The 23,038-nt window shown below is 45.6% G+C and overlaps 1 protein-coding gene across 7 annotated transcripts in view; it reads right to left on the minus strand.

Annotated features, from left to right (window-relative positions):
* The window catches only part of KIF1A (kinesin family member 1A), a 4,129,412-nt gene that overhangs the window by 102,741 nt on the left and 4,003,633 nt on the right, over positions 1 to 23,038 (minus strand). For 2 of the 7 annotated variants that reach the window (XM_069618144.1, XM_069618140.1), the window contains one exon: positions 11,681 to 11,799. The exons of the other annotated variants lie outside the window; for them this stretch is intronic. In XM_069618144.1, coding sequence (XP_069474245.1) covers positions 11,681 to 11,799 — 119 coding nt within the window. The remainder of the gene's footprint in view (positions 1 to 11,680; positions 11,800 to 23,038) is intronic. 7 annotated transcript variants of the gene reach the window in all.

Here is a 23,038-nt window from a genome sequence, read left to right on the forward strand (position 1 = left end):
GTCCTCAAATCTCCTTCCTTCTTAGGTACAAAGAATAAGGGACTGGCTGCCGGTGATTTAGACGGGCGGATAAATCCATTTGCCAGGTACTTATCAATATTAGATTTCAAATGGAGGTTTGCTGATTAAGTAAGTGCATAGATTCGGCCACAAGGAATTTGCGCACCAGGTATGAGGTTGATCTGACAATTGTAGGGCCTGTGTGGTGGTAGAGTATTTGCTTGTTCTTTCTGGAACATGTCTTGAAAATCTTGGTATTCATTTGGTAGAGTACTAGTCACACCTAGTACAATCACTGCCGTACTGGGAGTAGCAGATGTACATAAGTCTGTTTTCCCCTTTTCTTGGTAATAACAGGTGCAAGCACAATCATCGGAAAAGGCCAACTTCTTGGAGGGTTGTGAGCTACCAACCATGGCATCCCTAAGATTAGTTGAAACTGAGGAGCTTTGATGAGATCGAATGCAATAGATTCTCAGAGTCCATCCTGGCACAGTAGGGTTAGTGCTGCTGTACATTGGGTTATTGGTCCGGAAGCTATTTCTGTCCCATCAACAGTAGTAACTTGTTCAGTAGTCGACTTAGAGCATAAGGGAAGCCCCATCTCTGTTGCCAGATCTTGGTTTACATAATTCCCAACTGCTCCGCTGTCTATGTATGCTTCGACAGCATGCATCCGAGACGGTTGTTGATGATTAATCAAAATTACTGGTAATGCAAAGTGTGAGGTCTGTGGCTCATCCTTCTCGCTCGACAAGCGGACCTCTACGCTTGCTGGGCTTGGTAGTTTTCCGACTCCTTGTTATTATCTTCCTTCTCTGTGGCTCCAACCGTTCTCTTTGGTGGTTTCACTGGACATTCTTTGAGGAAGTGGCCTGATTTTCCACAATGTAAGTGTTAGGCAGAAACCTGTGCAGTTCCCTTAGGGACCACTGCAAAAGATTTAAGACTACAGGTGTTTGGCAGTAAACCCACTTGGTAGCAGTCTGTACCACACAGATTCACTTGGTAGCTGTGGCTGAGCAGTCAGACTTCCCTCAAGAAGAGTTAGGCAGTATGCAGAGTATACACAATAGGTACAGAGACACAGTAGCACAAACAAACACTGACCAGAGCTTTGGTGTAAAAGTATATCATTATTTATTTAAAGACACACTTGTGATTTACTCTAGCAAAAAGAGGTAAGTAAATTCAGCACACAGTCACTATCATATATATACAACCCTATTCACTTATTAGACAAGTCTTAGTGAGAAACACCACTTATTTTCAGACAGAGGCGAGCCCTTAACATAAAATGACACTCTAATAAGTTATAAAGAAAGGGAGGGAAAAAGGCAGAGTTAAGGAAGCACACAAGTTTCAATACTTTTAAAAGAACCACAGTAAGGCAGGATAGGCAGAGTTCTACTGGAGAGCAAGGAAGTAAATTGCAAGGCCCACTCTTGAAGAGAGCAAGCAGAAGGGGTCCAGGTTCACCCAGTGGGGTTATGACCAAAGAATCTTGTAGATAGTTCGCACAAAAAGGATGAAATTAAAGTCAGGAAAAGTTAGCTAGGTTATCCCAGGTTAGCCCAGGTTAGAAAGTCTAGGCTTTACTGTCACCCCGAACGATCTGTCGCAAGGGAAGCCAGGCGGGGGCAGAGTACCTTAAGTGTGAAGGAAGCTCCAGCGGGGGCAGTTGTTCCTGGCAGCAGGTGCAAGTCGGTGTTTCGTCCAGAGGAAGAGGAGGTCTCGCCGTGGAGGAAAGATGAAGGTCGTTGCACTGCCAGGGAAGAAACCAGCCGCGGAGTTCTTCGGTTAAAAGGTACTACCCTTCTCTTCACGGTAGTGGTAAACCGTGGTATTCCGGTTTACGGGGTGCTTGGCACGGGCAAGGCGGACACGAGATGCTCCAGGAAGGTGAAAAGAAGGCAAAACTGGTTATCCCCACCAGTCAAAGGAAGAAGACTCTCCGGACTGGAGATCTCTGTCGTCGGGAAAAGTGGTGAGACGGTTCAGCAGGGCTCCACCGGTGGTGTCGTCGTTGCAGGTCGGCTCAGCTTCTCCCTCCTCAGATTCTTAGGTCCTGTGGTGACTTCTGAAGTTCCAGTCCCCAAAGCCCTGCTTTTATGCAGCACACCCCCATTCACTCAGCCTAGCTGTCAATCAAACATGCTAAGTGGTGAGCCGGCCGGCTCACCACTTGGGCCAATCACACAAGAGTGAGACTTGAGTTACCTAGGTAACTCAGTCCAGGGTGCCTAAACCCCCTCCCACACCCCCTGTGGTACCCAGACAGAGTGGGACCACTTTTGGAGGCTTCTGTGGAGAAGCCCACCAATAAGTGGAACAAAGGGCTCGACTTGGGTTGGAGTCACAGAAGAGAACACAAACGCCATTTTAGAATCGAGTTCTGGCAAAAAATACCAACCGGTGAATTAATATTAAATAAATATACCGGCATATGTTCGAGGCTATAAGAATTAAATAATTAAAGTTGGTAGCCTCGAACAATGGCAAAATCCCATAGAGATATATTCGCGGTCGAATATAAAAAGTAGTATCCACTGCCACCAGCCAAACCTCGATCAGGGTGGACGGAGACGTACCCCCTCGAACAACAGACCCCGGGGCAATCGAATTGCCCCAACCAGTACGTCCACAATATGATGGTTTGTACTGGTTTCTGTTCATAATTTGGGACTAGTAAAGCCAATGGTGACTTTACATGCCCTGGGAGACAGTAGTCAGTCCCAGGGTATGGAGTCTATGTTGGGGGGCCGCTACGACACCCCTGGGTTACGGCACGGAGGGTGCTGTGTAACCCACATCAAAAACACATGAGACCCTATAGAGTAAAAGACCCCATAGCCCATAAAACACATTGAAAGATAAAGGAACACCTCAAATCATGTCTAAGATTGGGAGTATAAAGAATCTCACTCTTAGCAGGAGAAAAAATAACCCCAAAAATCCAGCAAAGCTGCTGGGGGACTCACTAGGTTTGGGAAATTAGCCTTACAGAGAATTCTCCCTAACACTCGCCCCCCCCAGACTAAGGGACAGGAGGATTTAATACACTCCTGGATGAACCTCGTACCTCTAGTCGATGACATACATCCTAGAGAGTCCATCAGCATTTTGATGGTGACACCCTGACCTGTGCTCAATGGTGAAATCAAACCCTTGCAGGCAGATTGACCATCTCAATAGTTTTGGATTTTCTCCCTTCATTTGCATTAACCATCTCAAGGGTTGGTGGTCAGTCTGAATGACAAAAGTAGAACCATACAAGTATGGCCTAAACTTCTTCAGTGTCCACACAATAGCAAAGCATTCTCTTTCGATTGTTGCCCACCTTGTCTCAGGATCCTTCAGTTTTCTACTGATGAAGCAAATGGGGTGCTCCCTACCTTTCTCATCCAGTTGGCTAAGCACTGCACCTATACCTACATTAGAATCATCTGTCTGCACAATGAAAATTTGGTGATAGTCAGGAGCTCTCAATACTGGTGCTTGGCAAAGAGCTTTCTTCAGGTTTTCAAAGGCCTGATTGCATTCCTCATTCCATTTGACCTTCTTAGGGAACTTTGGGCGAGGAGATCACATTCAGTGGAGAAGCTATGGTCCCATAGTTCTCAATGAAATTCCTGTAATACCCAGTGAGGCCTAGGAAGGCTCTCACCTGGGTTTGAGTAGTAGGTGTTGTCCAATTTTGCACAGCTTCAATCTTACTGAGCAAAGGCCTTATTTCTCCACCTCCTACCTCATGCACAAGGTAGACCACCTTACTCTGACCAATTTGGCATTTACTTGGCTTTATGGTCAGATTGGCCTGTCCAAGAGCCTGCAAAACATACCCTAAGTGGTTCACATGTTCTTCCCATAATTGGCTGAATACTGCAATGTCATCCAAGTATGCCATGCAGAAGTCATCCATCCCATTCAGAACCTGATTCACCATTCTTTGTAATGTAGCAGGTGCATTCTTCAGTCCAAAAGGCATAACCTTAAATTGGTATAAGCCAACTGGGGTAGAAAATGTAGTCTTTTCCATGGCATGGTCTATCAGGGCTATTTGCCAATAGCCCAACGAAAGGTCAAATGTGCTGAGGAACTTGGCTGAACCAAGTCTATCCACCAACTCATCTGTCCTTGGCAAAGGGTGGGCATCAATCTTGGTGACTGCATTAAGAGATCTATAGTCCACACAGAATCTCAATTCTTTGGATCCTGCCTTTGGTACTAACACAACTGGGCTTGACCATGGGCTAGTAGAGGGCTCTATAACCCCAAGATCAAGCATCTTCTTGACCTCCCCTTTGATGTGGGTCCTTACATTTTCTGACGTTCTATATCCTCTGCTTTTGACGGGCAGACAGTCACCAGTGAGTATATCATGCTGTCCCCAAGGGGTCAAGCCTGGTGAAAGTGAGAACAGAGAGGCAAACTGATTTAACATGGCTTTGCACTCTTCTTGTTGCTCTGGTGTCAGGTTTGAAGAGAGAATTACTCCTTCAATCTTTTTATCCAAATGTAAGCCTCTGATGAGATCAGGTAGAGCTTCACTCTCTTCTTCCTCTTCTGTTGAAGCTAGAAGCAAGGCTCCTACTTCAGGTCTGGAGACATACGCTTTTAGTCGGTTGGTGTGGAAGACTCTAGGAGCCTCCTTGGGATTGCCCAAGTCCACCAGATAGTTCACCTCTCCAAGTTTACCCACAACCTTGAAGGGTCCCATCCATTTATCTTGCAAGACCCTCTGCCTTGAAGGGATCATAACTAGAACTAGCTGGTCTTGAGTGAACTCAACCATTTTAGCTTTGTGGTAATGCCAATGCTTGACCAGAGCTTGTCCAGCTTTCAGGTTATCACTAGCTTCTGCCATCATTTGTGACATTCTCCTGCGGAGACCTATCACATAGTCATTCACTCTGACTGGCTAGGGGGAAGGAGCACTCTCCAACCCCTCCTTGATCAGGGTCAATGGACCTCGGACTGGATGGCCTTAGAGAAGTTCAAAGGGAGAATAACCTACTCCCTCCTGAGGGACTTCTCTATAAGCAAAGAGGAGACATTGCAATAGAGGGTCCCACTTTCTTTTAAGGGGATCCTCTAAAGCAACTATCATGCTCTTCATGGTTCTGTTGAACCTTTCTACCAACCCATTTGTCTGAGGGTGGTAGGCGGTAGAGAACTTGTAAGTAACTCCACAGGTTTTCCACATGGCTTCCATGTAGTGGGACATACCATTTGACCCCCTGTCAGAGATTACTTCCTTAGGAAACCCAACTCTGGTAAAAATACCAAGGACGGCCTTAGCCACAGCCTGAGCTGTAACAGTCCTCATAGGAATTGCCTCAGGGTACCTAGTAGCATGGTCTACTACAACAAGGATAAAACTGTTGCCTGAGGAGGTCGGGGGATCAAGGGGACCAACAATGTCAATCCCTACCCTCTCAAATGGGACTCCCACAACTGGGAGAGGCACTAAAGGTGCCACGTTCTTAGACGCAACCTTACCAGAAGTCTGGCAGGTATGGCGGCTCTTGCAAAACTTATCTACCTCAGCCCCCATTTTTGGCCAATAAAAGTAGAGTGAGAGCCTTTCCTTGGTCTTCTTGAAACTCAAGTGACCAGCCAAAGGAATCTCATGGGCCAGTTGCAAGAACTGTTGTCTGTTTTCTTGAGGTACTACAAGCCGCTTGTAGTCTCCAGGTGCAGACTCAGTTGGTTCACTGTAGAAGAGGCCATCTTCCCAGTGCAACCTATACTTCTCAGGCTCTTGCCCATCAGCCTGAGAAGCTGCCTGTTGGTGAAGACCTTCCAGAGTTGGACATTCTCTCTCTCCCTTACTGAAGTCTGCCCTGTTGGGTCCACCTTCTGCCAGTAAAGACTGCAGCTCAGGATGGTCAACAGGATCCAGATCTCCAATGAGTTCCTGGCCTTCCACTAGCTCTTCTTCAGAGTCTAGTTCCACCATACAGGGTTGCACCTCCCTCTCAGCCTCAGCTGCAGGTGGAGTTACAGGTGTAACTTTGGACAACTTGGGGAAGTCCTTGTTGGAAGCACTGGAGTGCTTGCTGTTGGCTGTTTCTTGGAAGTCTTGGGTTTCCCCTTTGCTTCCTTTTGTTCCGTGATAGCAAGTTGTAGATCCAGTGGAGTAGGAGTGATATCTTTCTTCATCATCTCCTTGGGAGTACCTCTCATTGTTCTCTCCCTTGCAGGCCTGGTGAGCTCCTGTAACCTTTTACTAGGTGGTCTGGGGGTATGTGACACTACTCCAAGAGTTTTCAGGTCATTACCCAACAGAACCCTTCCTGGTACCTCACTTTGTATGCTGACAGGTATCTTCACAGTCATGTCATTACACTGGATGAGAACTGGTAATTGGGGAAGCATCTGCACAGGCCCTCCAGCTAACTTGGTGAGGCGTTTGGGTGCCTTAGCAACATCCTCAGCCTGGAAAAACGATTTATCCACCACAGTTATGCTGGCCCCAGTGTCCCTAATGGCAGGGGTCTCCTGACCATTCACCTGGACACTGTCCTTATAATACTATTTAGTATTATCTGGGATAGAGTTATAGACATCTAAATTCTGTTGTTCCCACAGACCCAGAGACACTAAAGAAACACTGGCTGAGACTCCAATGGGTTCATCAGCCAGCAGTAGAAAGTTTCCACTTGCCATTTGTACTTCCTCCTCTGGAGAGAAGGCTAAGGAGACAAGCTGGACCCCTGAAGGTTTACCCTTACATCTGGGATCTCCTTTCACATGGTCAGGTGAGCCACAAACAAAGCATTTACCAAATGCTTTCTGGGATGGTGGCTTGCTCTGACCTCCTTCTGGTTTACCACCAGAGGGTACACTACTCTGATTTGATTTCCCTTGTGGTTTACCCTTATTGTTCTGTTTGGGGCCCTCTTTGGGATTGGAATTATTAGAATTCTCTTTGGAGTCCTTTTTGGCTGCTTCCCCTCATCCTTTTTCTGAGTTACCACAGAGTCCTTGTGAGTAGCCCTGTTGGCAACCCACAAGTCAGCAGCCTTAGCTAGTTTCCTGGAATCTAATTCCTTTGAATCAGCCAAGTGCTGTCTGAGCTCAAGGAGAGCAGGCATCATAAATCGACTCCAACATTACAAGATTCTTCATTCCCCCATAAGTGTTCACCTTGTAACCCTTAATCCATTCCTCTAAGTTCTTCAAACTTTCACTCACCCAGGTACCCCAAGGCGTACCATCATGCTTTTTTAGGGTCCTAAACCTCTTAAGGTACTGGGAAGGGGTCTTCCCAAATCTAGCTATCAAAGCTAGTTTCATACATTCATAATCCTTCTTATCCTCCTCCCCCAACTCCATGACCACATCAATTGCAACAGGGGGGAGCCTAGAGAACAACCAGGAAAGTAACTCATTCCCTGTAATGTTCTGGAGCCCATGATTATATTCAAACAAACTCAACCAATCCAACACATCCAACTTAGGCTCATACATACCCACCAACTCCTTAGGCATCCGGGGTCTTTTGGGACTGGAACTCCTAGAGATTTCGGAGAGAGAAGCACTTTCCACAGACAATTTTTTCATTTCTAGCTCATGGTTGAGCTCCATTTCTCTGAGCCTTAGTTCTTGGTGCCGTTGTTCTGTTTGAGCATTAATTCTTTTGAATTCTAATTCAAGCTTCATTTTTCTAGTTCCATATATTGAGGATTAAGTGTGGGACCTGGTAAGGGTCCAGTAGGTACAGCTGGCAGGGCAGGTAGAGGCCCAGGGGAGACAACTCTAACATCTTCCCCCTCTTCTTCTGCTTCTGACTCAAAGTTATCAATACTGCCATTCATATCAATATCATTGCTGTTATCTACATTTGCTGGAGTGGTAGGTTCCTCTGAACCACCATCCAGATTTTGGTTTGCTAACAACCTTTCTATTAGCTCCATTTTCTTGCCTTTAGTCAGGAGATTCTTATGCTTACAGAGAACTCTTAAACAATCAGCAGTTTTTGTAGCAAGGGACACTTGACTATAACTTTCCATAGTTGACATGGTTTAGAAAATACTTCTTTTAGTGCTAAGCTTTGTGGTTAGTTGCACTAAGGTATCTATAAGCACACTAAAATGTATACTCAATACAAATCCCACCGCTGTACAACAGTGTTAGGCAGAAACCTGTGCAGTTCCCTTAGGGACCCCTGCAAAAGATTTAAGACTACAGGTGTTTGGCAGTAAACCCACTTGGTAGCAGTCTGTACCACACAGATTCACTTGGTAGCTGTGGCTGAGCAGTCAGACTTCCCTCAAGAAGAGTTAGGCAGTATGCAGAGTATACACAATAGGTACAGAGACACAGTAGCACAAACAAACACTGACCAGAGCTTTGGTGTAAAAGTATATAATTATTTATTTAAAGACACACTTGTGATTTACACTAGCAAAAAGAGGTAAGTAAATTCAGCACACAGTCACTATCATATATATATATATACAACCCTATTCACTTATTAGACAAGTCTTAGTGAGAAACACCACTTATTTTCAGACAGAGGTGAGCCCTTAACATAAAATGACACTCTAATAAGTTATAAAGAAAGGGAGGGAAAAAGGCAGAGTTAAGGAAGCACACAAGTTTCAATACTTTTAAAAGAACCACAGTAAGGCAGGATAGGCAGAGTTCTACTGGAGAGCAAGGAAGTCAATTGGAAGGCCCACTCTTGGAGAGAGCAAGCAGAAGGGGTCCAGGTTCACCCAGTGGGGTTATGCCCAAAGAGTCTTGTAGATAGTTCGCACAAAAAGGATGAAATTAAAGTCAGGAAAAGTTAGCTAGGTTGTCCCAGGTTAGCCCAGGTTAGAAAGTCGAGGCTTTACTGTCACCCCGAACGATCTGTCGCAAGGGAAGCCAGGCGGGGCAGAGTACCTTAAGTGTGAAGGAAGCTCCAGCGGGGGCAGTTGTTCCTGGCAGCAGGTGCAAGTCGGTGTTTCGTCCAGAGGAAGAGGAGGTCTCGCCGTGGAGGAAAGATGAAGGTCGTTGCACTGCCAGGGAAGAAACCAGCCGCGGAGTTCTTCGGTTAAAAGGTACTACCCTTCTCTTCGCGGTAGTGGTAAACCGTGGTATTCCGGTTGCCGGGGTGCTTGGCGCGGGCAAGGCGGACACGAGATGCTCCAGGAAGGTGAAAAGAAGGCAAAATTGTTATCCCCACCAATCAAAGGAAGAAGACTCTCTGGACTGGAGATCTCCTCTGTCGTCGGGAAAAGTGGTGAGACGGTTCAGCAGGGCTCCACCGGTGGTGTCGTCGTTGCAGGTCAGCTCAGCTTCTCCCTCCTCTGATTCTTAGGTCCTGTGGCGACTTCTGAAGTTCCAGTCCCCAAAGCCCTGCTTTTATGCAGCACACCCCCATTCACTCAGCCTAGCTGTCAATCAAACATGCTACGTGGTGAGCCGGCCGGCTCACCAATTGGGCCAATCACACAAGAGTGCGACTTGAGTTACCTAGGTAACTCAGTCCAGGGTGCCTAAACCCCCTCTCACACCCCCTGTGGTACCCAGGCAGAGTGGCACCACTTTTGGAGGCTTCTGTGGAGAAGCCCGCCAAAAAGTGGAACAAAGGGCTCAACTTGGGTTGGAGTCACAGAAGAGAACACAAACGCCATTTTAGAATCAAGTTCTGGCAAAAAATACCAACCAGTGAATTAATATTAAATAAATATACCGGCGGTATGTTCGAGGCTATAAGAATTAAATAATTAAAGTTGGTAGCCTCGAACAATGGCAAAATTCCATAGAGATATATTCGCGGTCGAATATAAAAAGTAGTATCCACTGCCACCAGCCAAAACTCGATCAGGGGGGACGGAGACGTGCCCCCTCGAACAACAGACCCCGGGGAAATCGAATCCACCATCCACCAGGAGCTTGCAAAACCGATCAGCATTGTTGTTAACAAACTTGCAGAAGTGTGTAGTAATGCCATATTATGGCTGATACTTCAAACAAAATATCATTCTGGGTTTCTGGTGGTGCCAGGCAGGGTGTGGGCTCCATCCCTCCTAAAACATAGCTCCAGCAATGTATCCAGCAAGGTATCTTGCAGACTGAAAACAACCACAAACAACACCTCTGCCTTCGCACAGTAGAGACAGCAGACAGATTTTAAATAGATGCATTTCTACTGACAGGACCCCAAACTATGTCCAGATATTAGTGATTTGAAATGCAATCTATTAAAGGAGAAACATTAATTCATTCTTATTTGACTTTAATGTAAAACGTTTTAACATTATTTTTCAATGTAAATTCTAAAAACACAATACATTTATTAGATCCATTGAACTATTTCTTGAAAATGGTCCCACAAAGGCAACATTTGCTGCAAACACGAGTTTGCAGCAAATTTAAATATAACTCTCCCCAAATTACACAGTATTTCTGACTGCTACAAAGTGGCCGATCCTAAAATTAAGTCTCCACCACGATACACTGAGCAATACATCCTGTGGCAGCTCGCTCACATTACATAAAAATAGTAGATATAAATGTTACACTTGGACGGAACATAAGTTCTAGATGGGGAAGACAAACGTAGCTCTTACAGGCAGCATTCTACACCACCACCCGTACACAGTAGCTCTGGATTCCACAGCCCTGGTCGAGCCTATAACAACAGCATGTGCACTATCTTGCACCACAGAGCAAGTGGCGCCCGGGTGCCTCTAACATGTACAGAATGCTACTTTTCTTTGCAGCTAACCCTAATCGTATGTATCTGCAAGAGATCTGACGGCACCACAACATCTGCAATCGAGACCTAAAAGACTTCCAAGGAATTGCTGTTTTCAGAGCTCTGATCATCCTAGAACGAGCACAGACACGCCTTCAATGTTCGATTACTGGATATAATCATTTTAGAATTATACTCTGCACTTGAACTGACTCGAATAAATGGCAATATACAGTCCGAAAATGAGAATATGACAACCGAAAAAAATAACTCCGTCAAAAATGAAACAAACATGCATGAGTCAAAATATGCAGGGAGGTGTTAAGTAACAAAAAGGTTAATAGTCTACAATTCGAGAAAAGAAAAATACTGCAGCTGAGGAAAAAAATCAATAGGATCGAATAAAGGAGGACTTGAAACAAACAACCCAGAGAGATAAAACAACTCAGATTTGTAATTGTAAATGGGCCTAGTCAGTGATGAAAGTATGTGCCCATAGAGTCCACTTTGACGGTCAAAACAAACAACCAAAATGGCAGAAAAACGAGTACCAAGTTTCAGTAGGTTGTAGCTAACAATATAAGTTTGGGACATCAAAAGTCAATCAAATCAATTCTTCATATTGCCCAGAGATATTCCGGTCAAATCTGTTTCTGGCTAAATGCCGGAGCAGTAAAAACAAAGGTGGAACAAGAACGTATCAGAAGGATGATGCATAAGAGAGATAACAATAATAGAGAAACAAGAGACACAGACAGATAAAGAATGAGATATGGAGTATCCAAACCAGACAATGAAGAACTACAGAACAGTAAGTAAAGCCAGGGTGAAAGGAGAATACAATTCCATTGGAATGAGGCAGATAAAGGGACATGATGGGGAGGCAGTGAAAAGTCTAACTCTTTCTTGGTACGACCCCATCCACATGGAAAGAAGAATGAAAAGAAAGAAAAAAGTTGTGCAAAGGGACGCAAGTTTTCTCACCGTATGGACCCAGCCAGTAAGGGGTTGAAGGCATATAGCCAGTCGTGCATCTCCTTGTCGCTGTTCGCCTGAAGCAGCATACCTCTATGCTTTGTGCACACTGCAAATGTGTTTGGGGTCTGAAAGAGAAAGCGTCAGTGGTTCTGTATTAGATGATCAGACTGATTGCATTCTTATGGGCTGAGAGCACTGCTGCATTAGAAGGTCGATCAGGTGAGGTAGAGCAACATGAAATGATTAAATCGTATGCAAATTGTGCTCTCCCCCACTCACAACAAAGTCAACACCCTAGAGTTAGTCTTCACATCATCCCCCTGCATCACCTATGCAGACCGTACCCCACTTAACTGGTCTGACTATGCCACCATCCCATTATCAGTCACCCACTCGACTACGGCCCACAAAGCTCAGGATAAACACACCCTCATTCAATGGTGCTCATTCAAAACCTTCCCAGTCAATGAGCTAGAAGAAATATTTGCAGACCTCCCCACCACCGGGAAGGCCTTGTGCCTCCTGGAATTATTCAGCAACTCTGCTATGAAACTGGTAGATACTCATGCCACCCTAAAATCTAGCCGGGCTAAGACCAAACCATTCGTACCATGGTACACCCCCGAGCGAAGCCTCCAAGAAATGCTCAATCTGAACTCTAGAGAAATGGTGGCTCAAACACCATAACCCAGAAGACCTCAGCAACCTCAAATCTCTCTGCACAAACCATAGGATTCTGATAACCTGGGCCAAAGCTACTTACTACTTCACCGCCATCGTGGCAGCATTTAACAGTAGCAAAGCTTGCTTTGAAGTATTAAAGCAATGGACCAAACCCTCACCCGACCTCGAGGTAACAGCAGTTCCGGAAAAATGCAACTGAATTAACACATTTTTCATTGAAAAAATAGACAACATCTGAGAGACCAATGAATCAACCCTCTCATGCCATTTGCATCCCCTACATCCCAGCACGCACACTGCCCCTCTTGACCGAATTCTCTCCTCTCTCTCCTCTGGATCTCCTAAAAATGATTGCCTAAGTGAAGCCTACTTCTTTCTCTGATGATATAATCCCAGCCTCCATCATTAAACAACTGACGGACTCAGAGCACTTTGCGCTTCTCAGCATCATCAATGCCTCCCTCACAGAAGGATAATTCCCGGACACCTTCAAAACTGGTCTCATACAACCTCTTTTGAAAAAACCAACCCTAAATCCAGGTGACCTGGCCAACCACAGGGTCATTACGAACCTCCCATGTATTCGAACATCTTGGATAAACGAATCACCAGTCACCCACTCGACTACGGCCCACAAAGCTCAGGATAAACACACCCTCATTCAATGGTGCTCATTCAAAACCTTCCCAGTCAATGAGCTAGAAGAAATATTTGCAGACCTCCCCACCACCGGGAAGGCCTTGTGCCTCCTGGAATTATTCAGCAACTCTGCTATGAAACTGGTAGATACTCATGCCACCCTAAAATCTAGCCGGGCTAAGACCAAACCATTCGTACCATGGTACACCCCCGAGCGAAGCCTCCAAGAAATGCTCAATCTGAACTCTAGAGAAATGGTGGCTCAAACACCATAACCCAGAAGACCTCAGCAACCTCAAATCTCTCTGCACAAACCATAGGATTCTGATAACCTGGGCCAAAGCTACTTACTACTTCACCGCCATCGTGGCAGCATTTAACAGTAGCAAAGCTTGCTTTGAAGTATTAAAGCAATGGACCAAACCCTCACCCGACCTCGAGGTAACAGCAGTTCCGGAAAAATGCAACTGAATTAACACATTTTTCATTGAAAAAATAGACAACATCTGAGAGACCAATGAATCAACCCTCTCATGCCATTTGCATCCCCTACATCCCAGCACGCACACTGCCCCTCTTGACCGAATTCTCTCCTCTCTCTCCTCTGGATCTCCTAAAAATGATTGCCTAAGTGAAGCCTACTTCTTTCTCTGATGATATAATCCCAGCCTCCATCATTAAACAACTGACGGACTCAGAGCACTTTGCGCTTCTCAGCATCATCAATGCCTCCCTCACAGAAGGATAATTCCCGGACACCCTCAAAACTGGTCTCATACAACCTCTTTTGAAAAAACCAACCCTAAATCCAGGTGACCTGGCCAACCACAGGGTCATTACGAACCTCCCATGTATTCGAACATCTTGGATAAACGACTCACCAGAATCAATCAACTCCACCTCCTAAATGACTATCAGTCAGGGTTCCGCCCCAAGTATAGCATTGAGGCAGCCACCATTCAGGTGGTGGATGATGCTCTCCAAATCATGCATAAGGGCGTCTCAAGCCTCCTCATCCTCCTTGACCTCTCAGCTGCATTTGACACTGTCAGCAACCTCATCCTTCTCTCTACTTGCGGACAGGATGGGATTCTCTGGCACGGTCCTGAGTTGGTTTACCTCCTACCTCTCAGGCAGACACCAGGCTGTACAGATGAACTTGTTGCATTCTAACCAACTTCAGGTCACCTGCAGAGTCCCCCAATGCTCCATCCTCTCACCAATCTTTATTAACCTTTATATGGAGCCTCTGGGCCCTCTCCTTAAAGAGCCCAATAACAGGAGCAAAGCCCTCTTTCAAGTAGTAAAGCATTGAACCAAACCCTCACCCCGTCCCGAGGTACCAGCACCTCAGGAAAAATGTGACGGAATCAACACATTTTTTATTGAAAAAAATAAACAAAATCCAAGAGACCATCAAATTAACCTCTCACAGCATTTGCACCCCCTGCACCCTGGCACACACACTGCCCCTCTGGACCAAATTCTCCCCACTCTGCTAAAAATGATTGCCTCCCTCAAACCTACTTCTTACTCTGACGATATAATCCCAGCCTCCATGCGCTTCTCAGCATCATCAATGCCTCCCTCACAGAAGGGTCATTCCCAGACACCATCAAGACTCATCTCACATGACCTCGTTTTGAAAACACCAACCTTAGATTCAGACGGCTTGACCCATCTATAGGCCCATTACGAACCTCCCATGTATTGACAAAATCTTTGAAAAAGTAGTTGCTTCACAACTACTCGCCAGAATCAATCAACTCCACCTCCTGAATGACTATCAGTCAGGGTTCTGCCCCAAGATTAGCATCGAGACAGCCACCATCTAGGTGGTGGATAAAGCCTTCCAAATCATTAATAAGGGCAACTCATGCCTCCTCATCCTCCTTGACCTCTCTGCTGCATTTAATACTGTTGACCACCACACCCTTCTCTCCCTCCTTGCGGACAGGATGGGATTCTCTGGCACTGTCCTGAATTGGTTTACCTCCTACCTCTCAGGCAGACACCAGGCTGTCCAGATGATCTTGTTGCATTCAAAACGACTCCAGGTCTACTACAGAGACCCCCAAATATCCATTCTCTCACTAATCCTTTTTAACCTTTACATGGAGCCTCTGCACACTCTCCTCAAAGATCCCAGTATAGCCATCCACTAATACGCAGGGGATAAATAGTGTGCAGGACATGATTTGTCTCAGCAATTACCTAGCCATCATCCAGACATGGATGTTGACCGTCTGCCTCAAACTAAACCCATCCAAGACTGAATTCATCCTCATTGGTAGGCCCGCTAAAAAAACAACTTGTCCAACAATGGCTCATGATATGACAGCTCTCAGACTCAGAGAATTCCTTAGGTTTCACCACTGACCGCAGTCTTTCCTTCTAGAAACAGATAGCCAAGGAGGCTCAAATAGCCTGGCTCAGACTCTACTCTTTGGAAAATCAAACCCTTCATCCCGCTGCAAGACGTCCGGACAGTAGTGCAGGCCCTGGTGGTCTTGCACATCACTGGGGGGAATGTCCTCCTGACAGGGCTCCCAGCTGTTCACTTGGCTCCCCCAAAAGCATCCCACCATGCTTCAGCATGTCTTATTACTGGAGCACAGAAATTTGACCGAATCACCCCCATCCTACACAAACTACATTGGCTTCCGCTCCAAGTCAGCATACTGTTCAAGACTGCATTCATCATCTACAATGCAGTCACGAGTAGCACACCAGCGTACCTGGCGGATAAGCTCCACATATCTGGTGGCACACGCTCCTCGTGCAGACAGCTTGAATCACAACTTGTCTGCAAAGAGAAGACCCGCAAACAATACTTCTCTTGTCATGCACTCCCCCTCTGAAACTCATCCCGGTGTCAGCCCGGAATGCCCCCACAATTCTCCAGTTTCCCAAATTGCTCAAAACATGCCTTTTTTAACAACACTTTACCAAGAACTAATTCCAATGGATGCACATACCGTCAGACAGTCCTTACAGTACTGAACTGTTAAAATATGCCAGTCCACATGTTGGCTACCCACAGTTTGTACAGCGCTCCGCTGCTCTGCAGCTAAATCTGCGCTTTTAACAATAAAAACAAATAATACATGTGGTCTGAAAGATTAACACCACCAATTCATTAAATGTTAATATGGGGTTACAGGGATGTTTGGGTGAAGGTATGGCACGTCTGTATATCAAAGTTCACAAACACACCTATGGCTAGGTCCCAATCACCCACATGTGAATTTCCCAACTTTAACAAAATATATAAACACGAGAAACAGTTTGTTGGAACAATTGAAATAGATAATGGACGGTAACTTTACCATAACTATTTAATTCACACAGAATATTAAGGTATATTACACCGTTTCAGTAACTACGTGGTGTAAAACTAGAATATTTTGTGTCAGTCTGCGAAAGACAAGTGTAATGTCTTCTAAATATAATGTAAATAAATGCCATTTTCCATAAACGGAGAGGATGCGCAGCAACAGAATTGTGTCTCTTAAAACTAGTACTTGCTCATATTATTTTGTACTGCCAACCAGGTGCTATATTTATCTATTTGAGGATGTTTAAAGGTACTCTCCTAAATATGTTTACATCAAAATCATTAACCCATGTTGTCATGCACCTGAGGTTTACACTCTCCACCCTCCATGAGCACTTACGTGGCCAATTAAATGGCTGATTTCCCTTACCTAAAGAGCCCCCCAGCAGCTTTGCTGGATTTGTAGGGTTTATTTATTTCCACCTGGTAAGAGTGTGAGCCTTTTTCTCACTCTTACATGTGTTTTGCTGTGTGTATTTAAACTGTTTGTGTGATCTTGGGCACTGGAGCCTCACCTACTTCATGTGCACCACTTTTTGTGTGTGTTACACAGCACCTTCAGTGCAGTGACACAGGGTTGTCTTTGAGACTTCCCACTGACTCAATTTTTCTGGGGTTGACTACTGTCCCCCAGAAACAGGTAAAGTTGCCATCAACTTTATATAGTCACTTTAAACCACAGAACCAGTACACCCCATCTTACATGGAGTATTGGAAAGGGTTAACTCTTATTCCTTTTCTTTTTGTCTGTGCCCTTTAGAGCCTTGTTTAGCACCCTTAACACTAAGACTTGGCTGGTGGCAGTGGTATCTACCCTAACTTTCCTACCGCGATTATATTATATAAATGTGGTATTGTTCCAGGCTATTATATTAACCTCAGACATAAACCCACTAGACCAAATACATTTTATTTTGGTTCCGGCTGGGTTTATTCGTCATTTCTTTTTGTTAAAATCTTTCGCATGTTTTACTCTGCGTGCCAAACCGCGGATGATTCCTTTGTTCACTGTCTTTTCGCGGGCTTCTGCACAGAGGCCCCCCTTAAGGCGCCTGATAGTCTAGGTAGGCAGGATGTGAGGGAGGGATCTTTGGACCCCTGCCATGGGTTCCCTTGTTAACCCAAGTCACACTCTTGTCCGATTGGCTAAGGGGACTGGTCTTGCCAGGCCAGCCACCCTGCTGTGTGATTGACAGCCAGGCTGTATGAATGGGGGAAAACTGCATAAAAAACAGGTCTCTGGGACTGGAAAGACAGAGTCTCCACTGGAACGAAAGAACCAACGAGGAACTGGAAGAAGAGGACCCTACCACGACTGAACCGCCCGGTGAAGCCCTGCTGCAGGTCCGAATCTCCGAATCCGATGACCGAGAAGATCCTCCAGGAAACTTCTTCCCTTGAGCTGGTGGGACCAACCAGTTCGCCCACACTACAAGCCAGGACCCCTCCTCCGGTCGAATTCACTGTACAGAGCTACAGTGGGCCGGATAGCCAGGAAGGTCGGACCCTGCTTGAGTTTTAAGGAGCACACCTTTTCTTCATTGTTTTGCTCTGCTGCTGGTTTCTTCCATGGTTGGCGCAGGACCCCCCAGTCTTCCTACTTCATGTCAGTCCGACAGTCACTTCAGGAGCCATGAGCCTGCAGGAACCACGAGCCTGCAGGAACCACCAGGAACGTCTGCCTCAGCTACAGCTCCCTCTCCGTTTTAAGGTACTGTGCAAATCCGGTTGTCCGTTTCGTTCAACCGCTGTGAAAGTGTTTGAAATCTTTCTCCAATCCGAGCGCTTGTCCTTATCTTCTCTTTGAACTCACCTTTCTACCAACCAACCTCGTCCAGAATCTGTGCCACGAACTTTACCGCAAACTACCCTGAACTGTGTGATCTTGAGCAAAAGACTTCTGACCCATTGACTTTGGCCCTAAGCCTTTTCTAGCTGATCCCCTCACTGTAGTCTCTCTTGTTCAAATTGTCCAGAGTACTTACCTGTTGGTGTTGCCTAATTTCTAATAACTTTGTCTTTCCCTCCCTTTTAAATTGCTGGAGTGTGATTTTGCTCCCACTTCATTTTGTGAGCTTAACTTGTCTGGAATTTAAGGGAAGTGGTTTGGTGTATTTATGATTGTGATTTTTAACTTGCTTAGAATAGTGAAATGTTATACAACTGTTGAGTAAATAAATATATATTCTGTTACTTAGAAACCTTGAGTCAGTGTTTGCCTGAATCATAGTAATTGCTGTCCTTTACGTAACTATTTGTACTGCTCACTTACTCTTGAGATAAGTCTGGCTGCTCCGCTACTGCTACCACTATAACTGTGTAGTACAGGCTTGTACCGAAGGTGAAATTGTACTGTCACTTGCAGTCTTAATTGTGTGTAGTGTTCCCAAAGGGTACTGCATATAATTCTGCCTAACACTGGTGTACAGCGTTGAGTATAAAAGTATAGTAATTACACTTAGAGTGTTGCTATTACCTTGGATCAACTAACCACAAGGCTAACATCACTAAAAAGCAATATTAATCATGTCTGATATGGAAAGCCACAGTCAGGAGACCCTCCTGAGTTACACTGCTGATTATATAAGAAGCATGTGTAAAGAAAGGCAACTCTCTGCCAAAGGCAAAAAGATTGAATTAGTTGAAAAGTTGTTAAAGAACCAAAGTCTGGGGAGTGGGTCTGAAATGCCTGACTCTCTAGCAAATGTGGGAAGTATTGCGGATGATGCAATGTCTGTTAATGAAAAGTTGGAAGAAGTAGATGTGTCTCCTAATGTAGGTCTCTCTGCTCCCTTGCCTGCTCAGCAACCTCAACCCTTGTCCACTGGGACCCCCACAGGTCCTGCACTTAGTCCTGAATTCATTGCTCTAGAGAAAATGAGGCTTGAACTGGAATTCAAACATTTAAATGCTCAAACTGAACACAAAAATCAAAAACCGAAACTCAGTTAAATGGAGTTGAATCATGAACTTGAAATGAAAAGATTGTCTCTTGAATATGCTTAGCTCACAGAGTCTTCTAGGTCTTCCAGTCCTAAGAGACCCTGTATGCCTAAAGAAATTGTGGGTATGTATGAGGTTAAGCTTGATATTTTAGATTGGTTGGCAATGTTTGAATATAACCATGGTATTCAAGGTCTGACAGGGAATCAATTGATTCCCTGGCTCTTCTCTAGGCTACCCACTGTTGCATCTGATGTTGTAATGGAGTTGGGGGAGGTGGATAGGGTGGATTATGAGTGTGTGAAGCTAGCTTTAATTGCTAGATTTGGGAAGACCCCTTCCCAGTACCTTAAGAGGTTTAGGACCCTCAAAAAGCATGATGGTACCCCTTGGGCTACCTGGGAATGTGAGTGTTTGAAAAACTTAGATGCTTGGATTAAGGGTTACAGAGTAAACACTTATGAAGGAATGAGAAATCTTGTTATGTTTGAGTCTACTTTTGATGTCTGCTCTCCTAAGCTCATACAGCACTTGGATGATTCTAAGGAGATAGATCCAAAGAAACTAGCTAAGGCTGCTGACTTGTGGGTTACCAACAGGCTACCCACAAGGATTCTGGGTCTACTCAGAAAAAGGATGAGGGGAAACAGCCAAAGAAAGACAAGGAGAATTCTAACACCTCCAGTCCAAAAGAGGGCCACAAACAGCAACAGAAGGGTAAACCCCAAGGGAAACCAAATCAGGCTAGTGCACCATCTGGACCCAAACCAGATGGAGGTCAGAACAAACCCCCATTCATCAAAACATTTGGGAAATGTTATGTTTGTGTCATGACCCTTGCCGCTGGCCCTCACTGGCAAGTCAGCCTTCCAGTTAGGGCCAGGTCAAAGGCCTTAAAACCTCATCCAAGACTCTCTTGGAGTCAGTCCTGGCGCCTTTAGCCTTTGGCGCCAGGCTCATAACTATCATGAAGACCAACATTAGAATGGGACTATTTATTTGGGACCATTTAACTTGGGGGGGGCTTCAGCCAACATGGAGGCACACACATAGCTCAGTTACAAGGAAATGAGCTATGCGGTCTAGTCTTTTGGGTGTGGCAGGCCTGGGACTACTTTACCTGGACTACTTTGGGTGTGGCAGGCCTGGAACTATTTTACCTGGACTACTTTACCTGAGTCTATTTAAACCACACCCAAACAGCAGAACATGCTTTGCGTTATTCTGCTGTGGGCAGCGTAACGCTCAGTGTCCAGTTCTTTGATGCCAGCTTACCTGAAACCAAGGACTTGCAGAGAGAGAAAGAACACTACCAAACTTACCTGGTACAGTATCCTGTCTTCAATCCATCGCCGACTTCAGTTCCACTCACTTGAAGGTACGAACTCCATCATCCGGCACCGCATGCATCCTGGAATACCATAAGCTGGAAAGAGGAGAAAGAAAGACAGCATTAGTAAGCGTTTACTTACGTTTCCTTCCGAATGAAGAAAGCCAAACAATTCTTACCTGGGTAGTCATCTCCTGGTCAGTATCATTGCTGGAATAATTATGGCGCTCGGCGAGGAACATCGCAACCTGCAAGGAGAGAAAAGACACAGGTTAGCAATACAAAAGGCGAAACAGCGCAGCGCATCACGCATTACTCGCCGGACAGCATTGCCCACACTGCGCTTTCGCCTACCGGCCCATGCTCATCTTCCAACTGCATGACAACTCCAAAATACCTTTCCATACTTAAAAGGAAAGAAGCAAAACATTATTATTCGAACTAAGAGGAACATAAGAACTGCATATAAAGACTGTAAAGCAGCAAACCTACGGAGTCACAGCAGGCCTGGATTCCCACAGGGGGGGCTTGCACCAGTGAAGTAACTTGGTCGCTGCTGGCCCCCCACATCTACGCGCCCCTGCCACGAGGAGCAGGACGGAGAATCCACCTTGTACAATATTAAGAACCATCTTTAACCAGAGGCCATACCAAGGGACTGGGAGAGGGTTCGAGAGTACAAATCATCCAACCAGGGCTGGGTGGTGTCCCCGTGGTTACCAGGTGAGCGTAACAGAACGCAAAGCCTCAATAATATTATCCACCTGGGCGTCATGGAGACTTCAGAGACTGACCAGTTAGTTCAGTTGTTGGGACAATTACGCGCTGAAGTACATTCAGCCAGGCAAGAAACCAATGCTCTTAGTGGGGATTTGATTGTTACTAAGGATCTTACCAACGAAATAAGTAGACAATTGCTCCAATCACAGGCAGGACAGACCCCATTGCCTGGTAACATTCTGTCAGCACTTGTACCAACTTCTACCAATCCAGTACAAATAACCCTTCCTGTGGCAGTTCCTTTAGCTCCACCTGAACGATTTACAGGGGACCCCAAGAAATACGCATATGTTCATGAACCAGTGTCGTCTTCATTTCCTTTGCAGACGTGGGGCTTTTCCTAACGACCAAGCCGGGTTGCTTTTGTTTTGTCATATCTGAGCGGCAGTGCTGCGGATTGGTCGGTACCATTGGTAAATCAGGATGACCCGTTGTTACATGACTTTGGGGGTTTCCAGATGGAAATGGAAAAACTCTCTGCTCGTCATAACCAAGGCCAAGCATTAGACAACAAACTTTTGTCACTCCGTCAAGGAAGTCAAGACTTGCTTACATATATAGCAACATTTAACAGACTAGTCGTTGAAGCTGGGTGGCCTGAGGAAAAAGGACCACACTATTTCATCGGGGTCTACGAGGGGAACTAAAGGATGTCCTTGTTCAAGTGGTTAACCCACCTAAAGACTGTGCAGAATTCATCAACCTTGTGGTGCAATTAGATCACAGATTACAAGACCGAAAAGCGGACCGGGTAAGGTTAGACACTCGAGCTGTGTATGTCCGGTCAAAGGATAATGTTCCACGTACATTGGGAAATACGGTAGAACCCTTGCAAATCGGAGGTGTACGGCCCCCTTTCACTAAAACTGAAAGAGACAAGAGAAGGCAACAGCAATTATGCTTATATTGCGGAAAATCAGGCCACTCCCTCAAAGAATGTCCGGTGAAACCACCAAGGAGAACTGTTGGAGCCACAGAGAAGGAAGATAATAACAAGCAGTCAGAAAACTACCAAGCCCGGCAAGCGTAGAGGTCTGCTTGTCGAGCAAGAAGGATGAGCCACAGACCTCACACTTTGCATTACCAGTAATTTTGATCAATCACCAACAACCGTCTCGGATGCATGCTGTCGAAGCATACATAGACAGCAGAGCAGTTGGGAATTATGCAGACCAAGATCTGGCAGCAGAGATGGGGCTTCCCTTATGCTCTAAGTCGACTACTGAAAAAGTTACTACTGTTGATGGGACAGAAATAGCTTCCGGACCAGTAACCCAATGCACAGCAGCACTAACCCTACTGTGCCAGGATGGACACTGAGAATCTATTGCATAGATTCTCATCAAAGCTCCTCAATTTCGACTAATCTTAGGGATGCCATGGTTGGTAGCTCTCAAGCCTTTAATAGATTGGCGTGCCAAGAAGTTGGCCTTTTCCGATGATTGTGCTCGCACCTGTTATTACCTGCATATAAAGACTGTAAAGCAGCAAACCTACGGAGTCGCAGAAGGCATGGATTCCCACAGGGGGGGCTGGCACCAGTGAAGTAACTTGGTCGCTGCTCGCCCCCCACATCTACGCGCCACTGCCATGAGGAGCAGGACGGAGAATCCACCTTCTACATATTAAGACCCATCTTTAACCAGAGGCC

The sequence above is a fragment of the Ambystoma mexicanum genome, chromosome 10 (genome assembly GCF_040938575.1).
Source record: "Ambystoma mexicanum isolate Mex_15411 chromosome 10, UKY_AmexF1_1, whole genome shotgun sequence".
NCBI classification, from domain to species: domain Eukaryota; kingdom Metazoa; phylum Chordata; class Amphibia; order Caudata; family Ambystomatidae; genus Ambystoma; species Ambystoma mexicanum.